Source organism: Thunnus thynnus, chromosome 23 (genome assembly GCF_963924715.1).
Source record: "Thunnus thynnus chromosome 23, fThuThy2.1, whole genome shotgun sequence".
NCBI lineage: Eukaryota > Metazoa > Chordata > Actinopteri > Scombriformes > Scombridae > Thunnus > Thunnus thynnus.
The window spans coordinates 16237155-16249422 of record NC_089539.1 but is presented as its reverse complement, the minus strand read 5'-3'; the positions used below and the strand labels follow the sequence as shown (position 1 = coordinate 16249422).

The 12268-nt window shown below is 40.4% G+C and overlaps 1 protein-coding gene across 3 annotated transcripts in view; it reads right to left on the bottom strand.

Annotated features, from left to right (window-relative positions):
• The window catches only part of cacna2d1a (calcium channel, voltage-dependent, alpha 2/delta subunit 1a), a 104464-nt gene that overhangs the window by 54080 nt on the left and 38116 nt on the right, over positions 1-12268 (bottom strand). For all 3 annotated transcript variants that reach the window (XR_010925826.1, XM_067582363.1, XM_067582364.1), the window contains exons 4-6: positions 9067-9126; positions 5528-5563; positions 4590-4713 (exon numbers count right to left, since the gene is read on the bottom strand). Coding sequence is in view for 2 of the 3 variants with exons in the window: in XM_067582363.1 (XP_067438464.1) it covers positions 4590-4713; positions 5528-5563; positions 9067-9126 (220 nt within the window). In the remaining variant the exon portion in view is untranslated. The remainder of the gene's footprint in view (positions 1-4589; positions 4714-5527; positions 5564-9066; positions 9127-12268) is intronic.

The window sequence follows — 12268 nt, the reverse complement described above, 5'->3', positions numbered from 1 at the left end:
TGTGTGCGTGTCTCGGGCTGACAGGTGCCACACAGCGTTGATGCAAACGGGCATCAGACGAGCCTCGGATCTCCTGCCAAGGCCGCAACACTCTCCTCTCATCTCGTCCACGCCAATCTGCTTAATGAGCGGGAAGACACGCATACGCAGCCACGAGATCCATATACAGTACAGTAGGTGCATGTGATGTGACACACACACACACACACATGCCGACTCTCACACCCCAAGTGCTTCTTCCTCTTTCAAACACATTTAAACACATAAACTCTGATTCATTTCCAATGTGCATGCACGCACACACATAAACACGATAATGAATCCCTTTCTGACCACCCACACTGGATCAGCAGGGAGAATGGATTCTAATCAGCGGGACTAATGCGGGGGAGAAAGACAGTAACACATTTGTCTCCACACACCCCACTATTAATATGCTTAATAAAGTAGAGCGAGGGATGGCGAGAGGAGAGGATGGAGTGATGGTGGGTGGGGTGAAGGAGCAGTAGAGGAAGAGAGGGAAGGGACAGAAAGATGAAGGCAGTGAAGAGGATTGAAGAAAAGTAAAAGACAAAAGGTGACAAAGGACGGGAAAACGGAAAAAACCAAGCAAGCATAAGGGAAAAACAGAAAAAAAGGGAAGGAACCAAGCAAGTGGAAGGGAAAAGGAGAAAAAGGGGGTGGGGATGCAGAGGAAGTGTACCGCAAATTAAAGACGAAGAGGTGGATGACACATCTCTCCTTCAGCATCAGTAAAAGCCACAAGGACGCCCGTCTTGTCTAGACAAAGTCCCCTAATCAAGTTACCAGTCCTTCCTCCACACAACAAGATAGAACACCAGGGTGTGTCCGAGTGTGTGTGTCTTCTTGTACACACACACACACACACACACACACATTGCTATGGCAACGCTGACAGTGCTGGCCAGCCAGAGTGGCATCGATGTGGCAGCCTGTCCTTGGAGATAGAGAGAGAGAGGGAGAGAAAGAAGAAGAGAGAGCACCAACACCAGCCCAGCTACGGTGCTGTGATAACCAGAGCTCCACCCAGACCCCACCCTCCACTACATGCCTCGGAGCCTGAAGATCAAACAGATGCCACACAACCTTTAAGTCAGACTACTGCAAATAGAGGACAGTTATAATTTATAAGTGCAATAAAACTGTTAAATTAAAAATCACAAGCTTTTAAGCTTTTGTTTGGGCATTTTTGCCTCTGACAGTCAACAGTGCAGGACAGGAAATATGGGAGGAGAGAGAAGGTTATGACATGCAGCAAAGGTTGGCTCTACTGATTAAACAAACAACATATAAGGTGTTAATTACTGTGGAGCTGCTGGTGGGTGGAGTCCATGCAAGAGTCTAACAAAATTTGATTTACAGATGCACCTGGCTCAAAAATGTTGAATCACCTATTGGACAAATTGCAAGGTTTGAAGGTTTGGAAGACTACACATACAACAAATTCTGCAGGCATCCAATTGAGACCCTGCATACAGAATTCTGCAAAGCAACACTTGTAATAAAAAAGTACTGCATTAAGCAAAACATGCACAACATGGAGAAAATAAGAGAGGAATAGATAGATGGGGAATGAGAAAGAAAGAGACAGGCAAATATAGTTGTAGAAAGAGAGAGAAAGACAGACCGATGAATCACACTGGGAACAACCCCCTCCTCCAACACTCCTACCCACCCTCCCGCCCTTTCATCATTATAACTGCTGCTTGTAAAAATAACTGAGTGCATTTGGCCATTTGGCAATGACAAAAATGTCTGCACAGTCAGGGGCCTCAGAGGCCCGTCACTCTGCACATTTATAGTCCAACTTATGTGGAGTGACTGGCTCTATAAGGGCATTAAAGTCATGTGACTGAGTCCACCGCATTTAGCAAACCCAGTGTGACGATCATTACAGAAATTGATATTGAATGTTCAATCAATGCTGAGAAGGCCATGAGCTCATATATAATAAGGAAATTGGATATAATGAAATTGCTTAACTGTTTTGATACCAACTGAATCACATATAACTTATATATATAAATAAGTATGTAACATGTAATGATGCATTGCTAACTTTCCTTAAACCTTGGGCTGACATTGCATTTCCATGGATTTACCTAGATTCCATTAGGGTTATCACAGTGAGATCACATGTCAATACTAATTTAAAATTCACTCTTTGGTCTCATCACAAGCTTACTGTCATGTTTTGTCCCTTTACTGGAATCCTGTCTGTGTCCCCTTGTTGCTAAATCTCCTTCTTGCCATACTAAGTGTGTCTACATGTATGATTGTTTGTCTGCATCGAAGGACACGACCTGTACTGTCATGTTCAGTGTGTATCAAGACATGCCTGCATCCTTATGTTTGTGCATCTGTCCTTGGATTGTACTCACCAGTGTCCTAGGATAAAATTCTAATAACCCAGAGGATGTGTGTGTATATAGTCCTGTCTGTATATATAGTCATCCACTTATACACTAGTCCATTTAGCTCGGACACAGAAAGCCTATGCTTATTTATTGTTTTCAATTCACAGGCAAAAGGAAAGACTAATGTGTGTGAGGAAATACAGAGGTAAGAACCTTACAGTATCAATTGCCTTTTCTCTTCATCATGAAAACAGGATGAACAACTACAGCAGGCTCCATTTAGATCGGTATCAGCATTGATGTGAGTCAAAGAGTAAACTGACTTTGAGATAAACATGCAAAAACCATTACACTAACGCTAACATTAATCTTACAGTATAATGTCCATTTCTAATTTGACACTGTAAGGTCATGATGAATAAAAGTCCAATTATGTGGCTCTTGACTACTTAAATTTGTCTGAAAGAGTTTAAGGCTGGCCACATTCACTAATGACATTCTTTATTACACCGGATTTAATTATTGTAGTCTAAATCTACTTTGACTGGTGGCCTGTGTAGTTTGTTTTCCTGCATTATGTCCAGTGCATATTGGGATTAGCTCCAGAGCGGACGGATACCCGTAGAAAGTTATGGCCCTGTATGTGATTAACTTTAAATCAGCTTGATGTGAGAGAAAAAAATCAGAGAAAGTGTGATAGCTTGATGTAAATGAGGTTAGTCTGATATTCCTCGACAAGTACTGAAAGTACTGAAGCCCTCTAGAGCGCTTGAACCCCACTTGTCCAAGTGGGGATGATCAGCGGCCAACAGTGCATGATGCATGTGAATATGTTCAATAATCCTCTATCCTTTGCAACTACTACTTCCAGCTGTTGCTGCTCCTAAAAATGTATACATACAGTAGTCAAGGGAAAAAAGAAACAGCAGACATGTCAGTTTTGTCAGGAAAAGCACTGGTAGGGTCAAAGGGTTGATTTTTCACACGAACCCTCTGAGCAAGGACACATTATACTTCTGCGTGCGGCTGCCCCTGCTATGTATACAGGAAAATCTTGTTCTATAATAGGAATGGCATTTCCTCTACTTCTAATATGTTCTTGTTTGTCAAAATGAAAACATTAATAAGACTGAAAGTTTACAACCAAGCTAAAGGCTCTGTGATGCTATAATCAGGCACAGTCTTGCTTTGAGCTAAATGCTAACATCAGCATGTTAACATGCTCACAATGACAATGCTAACACGCAATGACAATGCTAACATTATGATGTTTACTTTGTTCATCATCTTTAGCATCTTAGCATGCTATCCTTTTCTATCTATCCTTTGCTAATTAGGACTAAATACAAATTACACTTGATGTTGACATGAACGTCATTAATTTTGCAGGTATTTCTGTTTTGCAAGTATTGCACATTATAATTTTGACCGGATGATGGCAGTAGACAGAAAACTTTAGGGATCAAACAAACTGATTATAATTTATCCTGAGGGGAACATTAATGGCTTGACTAAATTTCATGGCAATAGTTGTTGAGACATTTCACTCACAACCACAAATGTCAACCTCAAGTTGGCACTAGAGGAAAAGGGGATCACCAAATTAGGTTGGGAACCATGAGGGTCAAGGCAATAAATCTGACTTTGTCATCCCTAGAGCCAAAACTAGCTATCATGGCTAAAATTAAAAAAATAAACTGTGCACAACATTGTGTTTATCTGATGAAAACAGTGACCAAGAAAATTATGCATACACGCTGAGAGAAGTGAATGTAAGTGTGTGAAAAATACACCAAAATAACTGCTTCACGCAAGTGTGAAACACCCACAAGTAGGCCTATCATTGGTGCAGTCCTTGACGTTCTGTGTAACTGTCCAAAGAGGTCAGCAGGGCCAGCGATGAACGAGCGAGAAAGGAGCAGCTGGTGACCAGTGTAAAGAGAGGGCAAGAGTGTACTGGCCAATGGCTTGTATCTGGGCTATATATAGACTAGAATGATCCAGCCTCGGTGTGGAACTGTCTACACTGCAGACAGTAATGGGAGGCTGGACTCCACATCACGGGAACATACTGTAGATACTGGAAATAGTGATGACAGGGATACAGATAAACAGAGAGTGGGGTGGAGGGGTTTGCTGTGTATGACAATCTGTAATAGAGAGTGATTATGCATTTTTCTACAAAGCATGTGTATGTGTGTTTCAACTTACAGCCTTCATATATATCCGTGGGGATATGGACAGCGGTGGTGTTGTAGGAGACAAGTCGTTTGAAGTCAGGGTCAACTTGGAAATCATCTGGAACATATCGGTTCTTCTTCTCAGTCTGATTTAGCTGCACAAAGAAACAACAAAGTTTTGAAACCATCTTGCAAAGCATTTTTTTTTGGCTTAAGAGGGGTCTGTGCATGTGTACGCACCCTCAGATTGTAAACATACTGTATATGCAGCTTTTTGTCACTGTGAATGACAAGATGTCAATGTTGAGTAGTCAATGAAATATCATTACTGACAGACAGAAAGAGAAGAAAGAGACAGCAAGATTCAGAAACTGAGAATCTAAATGTTAGGCAGCGAAACATAAACCCAGGCATCCACAGAGAGAAAGCAAAAAAAGGGGAGAGGGCTTGTCAGTCAAATACAGAGTGACATTAGTGTGCTGTGGGTGTGTGGTTCTTTCCCACTGGGACAGTGGAGAGGAATTAGAAGCTGATCCCTGTTTATCAGAGCAGACAGATGACGTCTGAGGCCAGGGGAGGCATTCAGTATCTCACGAATACACAAAGCTTTCTGAATGTGGGGCCCAAAACATGAATGTGCTCTAACACATAAAAAAAGACCCCTGTTTATACACACACAAAGATACCTAATAATAGTACTGTATGGATATAACAAATTCTTACACATGCAACACAATCATACAGTATCTAAACTTCTTTTTCATAGATTTCAAGCAGGACTAAAGATGAGGATTCAGATAAAATGTATGGAGGATTCTTACAAGCTATCAATAAAATGTACTATCAGGTTGCCATGGTAATAATCTTTGGAGGGCTAGATTGAGTTTGCATGTAGGGTTTTGTCTGTGAATCTGAATCTCCAATAACACTGACAGAAGATCACAATAGTGGGATCGAAGTTATACTTACGTCATCTTTGGAGTTGTAGTAAACAATTTTGTCGGACTGCAAGGAGATGGAAAGAGAAACAGGAAAAGATGAGCAACACATGATTGAACGTTGGAAATGCTATCTTTAAATGCACAAATGATGTAATGAAGTCTCCAAATGAGAGTCAAAAGGAGTCCAGGTGGGTCACCAAAATATTAGCATTCTCTATCAACAACAAATTTAATGGAAATCTGGCTGTTATTTTACAAATATCTTGCCATGCACCAAAAAATACCAATGAGTGAATAGATGGACAAATTGACTAACTGCTAAAGATGCTAAAGTGGCTCTTACTCTAAAAATATAGTAAGAAAAAGTACCATATTTATTGGGTTGTTTTTTTTTTTTTAAAAAAGGTACACATCTGGAACTGTGGTTATAATTTGAATCTTGCTATGTTTCCTTGCAGTGCAGTGGTCTGTGTTTGACACTGAGGATCAGTGAAGTAAGTGGTGGTGTTTTGCTCTCACACTGCTGGGCTTCCTGTCAGTACACAGGCGAGCATGGCGCTAACGAGCTAGCCTAGCTGCTGACATAAGGATGCCCTGGAACCAAAGAGCTGGTTCACTGACTCCCACCACCTGCCTACCACCTCTGGAGCTGTAAGCCAACAGGAAAGCAACTCAAACGGATCTGTGACTCCTCCTGCCACTGCTACAGTTACCTTATAGCTCAAACAGATTGCAATTAGCTCAGAATAAGTGATTCAGCTGTGTAAACTCTGTGAACCTCTGGCATCTGCTCTCTGTTTTGCTGTTTTGACATGAGGAGATGTGTTAGTCAAAGTGTATGTTCAAAGAGTAGGTGTTGCGCATATGCTAATATGCACATGGAAGCAAGAAAACATACAAAGGAGCTGATAAGAAGAGACCGTCCCATGATGTTCTCTGTCAGCTTATGTTACTCTGCACCTTAAGAGGTGATGATCACACCAAGGTCACACCATCTCACCCCTTAGGGGAGGCCACTGTGCGCAAAAACACTTAATGTGAGAGAGATAGAGGAAGGGATGAAGGGAGAGGAAGGGTTGTAAAGTAAATAAATCATTTATGTCATTACTTCTGTGCCATGTCATGGCTGGTGTGATGCACACTTGTGATCCCACTTTTACCTGATATTAAAATATGAACTGTGTGTTTATCTTGTCTGGATAAGGCAAATGCCTGTTAATGTATTGCCATCCAATCTCTGCCAGGTGTAGCTGCAGTCCTGGTCTACATTTGTAAAAACATAATGACTCACTCAATATACCACCCACTTACTGGAAGACTTAAACATGATCCACTTCCACCAGTTATGGTGCTTTGCCCTTGCAAAGACAGCAGTTGCAAACATTGGTCTGTCAAAACCCCCGGTGGCCTCTTATGAAAGACTCGTAAAAGATGACCTTTTTCTCCTCAAAGTTAATAGAAGCTGTATCACATTTAATGATCCACAATGTTTATTTTTGACGGTGCCACCTCCAAGCCTACTCATACATAAAAATGAGATAAATCAATCAAATCTAATCAAATCAGAGTGCAGACAACAAAAACTTTCAAACACAATTTTTCATTTGGAAAATTGGTCTCTGTAAAGTAGCTGGATACAGTTTGTGTTTCAATACCCAGTGTAAAGAGGGCCAAAGTCATTATATTACACTGAGCAGACACACGCAAGTATGTGGTTCCACAGCTTTTAAGTGTTTGAAGTCAGCAGGGAGAGGTGCCCAGCAGTACTGGCTCAGTTATCAAAGGTGTCAGAAAACAGACGCATGCACAAAAACAAAAACACTCACACCACAGACAGGATGCTCCACTTGGCATTTCTAATACTTATGATCTACTACAGTGCAAATCCACTTAACATGTATACTTGCTGATGTTCAAGGCAACAAAGGTATGAATCAACAATATGAAAATATATATTCATCATTTTTTAAAATTTATTTGGGCTAGATAATTAAAATGTTAAATCGCTGCTCTAAATTTATCAAACCCAAAGTTGCTTGGTTGCAATGGTGTTGTTAAGACTGTACTACATAATGAATATGTTATATCATATAACAGAAAATATAAAAGATTTTACTGGAATATATTGACCAGGCAAATTAGCCTGTATGCTTTGTAAAAACACACAGAAAAGACATGCGTACACACATGCACAGTGCTCATCAGCCTCTTTGCTGATGCTGAAGACTGAAAAGCAAATAAAACGTCATGTAGTGCTAACCTGAGTGTAGCCTAAGGCAGACATACAAGAAAATCGCATTCTCTTTTTGACATGACAACAACCATGCCAGAGTTATGTGGTGAGGAGAGACTTTTGTCTGTCAATCTTAGAGGACACAAACCTTGCAAAAGTCTAACAAAATAATAAGAATAACTGAAGCAAATAAAGGCCACTGCAATCGACTTGGCTCTGAAATATTAAATATTAATGCACAATATAATATATCAATCACTAAAAAACAGTGCATCATTGTCCCATTATATTCAATGTGCCTCACTGGCCAACAGAAGAAGTCTCTACTGAGTCCAAAAAGCCATATATAAAGCTATGCATACTCATGGAAAATGGTGAGGCTGGAAAGAAAGTGACTTGGAACTCTTAGCCTGAGTATTCACTCTATCCACACATCACCAATTGGTTCAGGTATGTAGAAATCCCCAAAACATTAACCAAAAAATTAATAACATTCGCTAGCCAAGCATCCCAGGCCAAAGGAATATCAAACTCAGCAGATAAATTAATCTATCCCCAGAGAGTCATTTCCTTTCCCTGTTTTCTCAGTGCAAGGCAGCATGCAAGAAGTTGAGTAATGGAAAACTTTTAATGGAAAAGACTCATTAAGGTTTGGCAAACAACGCTGAAGAGTTTTTAAAGCTAATAGGCTAAATGGTAAAGTTGAATTTCTTTTGAAGTTCTTCCACCACAGAATGTACACACAATATCATTTGTCATTTGTTAAGTGGCTGCCGAGAGGCTTTTCTCACTGCAAAGCAGGAGAAGGAAATTTGCAATTTGCATTTATTATGAAAAGGCCAGAGCTACTGTAAAACACAATATCACGGGCAGTGAATAACCGCGACAGAGCTGCATTGTAATTCTCAGGGAGGCTGACATTGTGGAATGGGCTGCAGCATTCACTGGGCCAGCAATCAGGTAAAGTAATTGAATGAGTAAAATAATAGTGTGTTCATATAATCTGCTGTACGTTCTCTTCTAATGTATTCTTAATACTGTGATTAATGGACAACATCAGAGACTGAGCAGTGTGCGTGTGTGTGCGTGTTCATCACCAGCATGCCTTGTTTTTTCTGCCTATTCTGTGAAATAATGAAATTCAATCTTGTATAAAGTCATTAGGGCACTACTGTCATTGTAATGAGATTTGCCATCCAATTATTACCATCATATTGGATCATGAATAACATGTCCCCTCCTCCTGCTCCTCTTGTGGAGTGCATGGCACCACTTGATCTGTATGTAATGCAGCCAGTGTCAATGAACATATCAGGCTCATGCCAGTCACTCACCTCACTGTCGTCCCTCCACACGTGCTCCATTTGAAACTTTTCTGCTTCTGAGGCCAGCCTCTGAGAGGAAAGAGAGGGAGGAGGGAGAGTAGAGGGAGAGAGAAATACTGAATGTTAGCCCATGTTTAATCAGTGTTCCCGTAAAAACTCAGAATTTAAGATTTTGTGGCTCTGAGGCTACATTACTGTCAACATCATGATAATAACATTGGCCTTAAATTTCACTTTATCCGAGGAAGACATGCAACACAGATTTGCATTAGTTGATTCATAAATTTAAAAAAGCCACGGGCAAGTCAGCTGGAGAAATGTCTATCCCCAGTGATCTTAAAAATAAATGCAGTAAAAAAAATATGCATAATTAAATATCAGTGTTACATGTGAAGTCATGACATCTAACGCGATGGCAGCTCAAAAAAGGGTGCTGCCAACGCTGGAACAGTGTGTTCAAGGGAAAATACCTTATTTTCTCTCAGCACCTGCAAGTGTGAATTAGGACTAGCTGTGACACATTGTTGCACTAAAATTAGACACCCACCTATTCCACCGTTCCCCATATCTGATCCTAATGACTAGGTTAATGGGTTTATAATGGGACCAGCTTTTAATCTGTACCTGGTCCAGAAACGCACTGTACTATTAATTTCCCCTGGGAAATATCGAATCCAGCTCTTCCTGCTCATGTGTACAGCACGAAAGGGGTTTCAAGTCACACTGTGAGAGAAGAGATTTGATGGGGGCAAGGGAGTAAATCAATTTTTGAAATGAGAATAGGAGGGGGTTGAAACAATGAATTATTGAATTAATTCTGGTGTGAAATTAAACAAGACAACACAGAGTCTGATTTTTGAATCGCATGCTGGGATATCGGGTGCAAAATCAGACATTAAAAGATGACACCCTTGAGCATTTTCCCTTGTTTTTCAATTTTAGATTCACTCATTAGGCCTTACCAGTTAGCTGATATCAATGTAGTTTCACAGTGAGATCAAGTACACATAATTTATCTGATCAGATAATTAGAGAGACAACAATGTGATGGTTGAGAGAGCAAGAAAGCTTTTTGTTAAAAACTGATTATTTCAGAGGTCAAATTTTGATAAAATAACATTTAAATGCAAACAATTCTTTAATTTGATCCCAAACTTCTGAAAGCACATAATACACAGCAACAGTGTCATACGTTTTTTTAGCCTCTTGTTCCCACACTGCTCCCTTTTTCCTTAAAAAAAAACACCCCAAGCCTCCCAGATCGCATAATCAATTGGCAATGAGGCAAAATTTTGATAATGAAACCCCCTTATGCAGATCTGGCTTGAGATCACTCGTTATGCCTGTGCACCATGCATGCCGGGGGCTGACTCTCTTGTGGTCTGAAACACGGTTACCTCGACAGCCGCTCGGTTGTGTCTCATTAGGGTGGAAATCTAGCAGCGGTTGTCAGAGACGTGGCACCTTGTGGCTAGCAGAGGAGCAAAGGTGAAAAGGAACTATGTGTGTGGCTGTGTGGTTATGGCAAAGGAGAAATGCTTTTCTGCATTTTGAATACTCAACATCTTTGTGTGTTTTTGTGTGCGCCAGCAAAAATGTACACCTCAATTGAGGGGAAAAGAAATTGGGTTGCGTTTAAGTGACTTTTCTGGTATACATCCTCCCAGTTGGTCACCCACCCTCTCATTGCTACATTAGACTTTTATGTTTGAGAGTATCTTGCATCAGCACAAAAGCATTTCTAGTTCTTTGAGGATTATGGGTCTCGACAGTCGGGTCTACATGGTGATCCTTTTACTGCACATCCAAGCAAGTCAAGTCATTACTGGTGAAAAAGAAAAAAAATGTGTGTTTCAAAGTGCGGAGTGTGTGTTTCAATCAATCTAATGAACTACTTATGCTCTGGTCATAAACCCATCAATGGTGATTTACTCTAAAAGCGCACCTATTCAAGCTCAAAGCATTATCAAAAGAATGAAATACAATGTGTGTGTGTGTGTGTACGTGTGTGTGTGCAAACTGCAAAGATGCAATGAATTGCCACAGTATTCACAGGTGAGTGTTTATTTCAGTCAGGTTGATGGCAGCAGAGCATAACTGCAAGGCATGCTATGTGAAAGTTTAGGCTTTATTTAGTGCATAATGTATCATTTATGCAACTGTTTCTGGACATTTTTGTCTTAATTCAAAGCAGTACAGTATGCTATCAAAGAGGAATACCATGATGTAAAGAAAAGGAGAGTAAAGTAACTTGATTCCTTTCGAAAGTGATTCAGCAAAAATGCTTAGTTGCTTTCCAAAGAGAGAGAGAGAGAGAGAGAGACGGCATTAATGCGGGAGACAGACATAAATGTGAACAAAGAAAGGTTTCTTTCACTTCAGTGAGAGCAAAATCAGTGTGACCAGTTCAACAAAGTGTTCAAGTTGATGCTTTATATGCGTGGTCTGTTGCTACGGATATATATCAGACAGAAAATAGTGATTACACCAGACTCATCACATGATGTGTGTGTCTCTGAGTGTGTGTGTGACTGTTTTTTAAATAAACTTAAAGTTTAAACTTAAAGTTAAGATTTCTTTGCAGGTCGACGACTATAACAGACCTGCTGACGCCGTCTCTGACCTTTGACTCCTTTCAGCAGACATATAAAGCTGTCAGGATGGATTTCAAGCAGCTGCACACACACACACATTATCTCTTGGGACCACACACCTGCCCACACACCTGCCCAGACACACACACACACAGAAGGAGGAACAGGCATTCAGTAATGAGGATCTCTACAGCAGATCAAGGGGTCAAAGATCAACAACTGTTGCGTTTTCTTCCTTCTTTCATGTCGATTCCACGTTTTTCACAGCACGGTATACCTTCAAGAGGTGTCACATTTACAATCTATACAAGTTCAGCAACTGACACATGAACACATGTCAGATAATAAGTCAGAAAAACTTGGATGAACATACAGTATGTTGGCCAAGTTGTGACATATTCCTCCTAATCCAGAAAATACTACAAACTATCATTTGAAAGTGCTGTTAGTAATGAGAATAAACAAGCAAGCTAGAAATATGGCCTTGTTAATGAGCTGGAGTATCATTTTATGATATCAGCAAGCTGCTATAGAATGACTAATGAGAGCGTATTGATGAGTTATAGAACAGATAATGAAGATGATCTATGCTTGGTTCATGCTGCATAGATTGATGC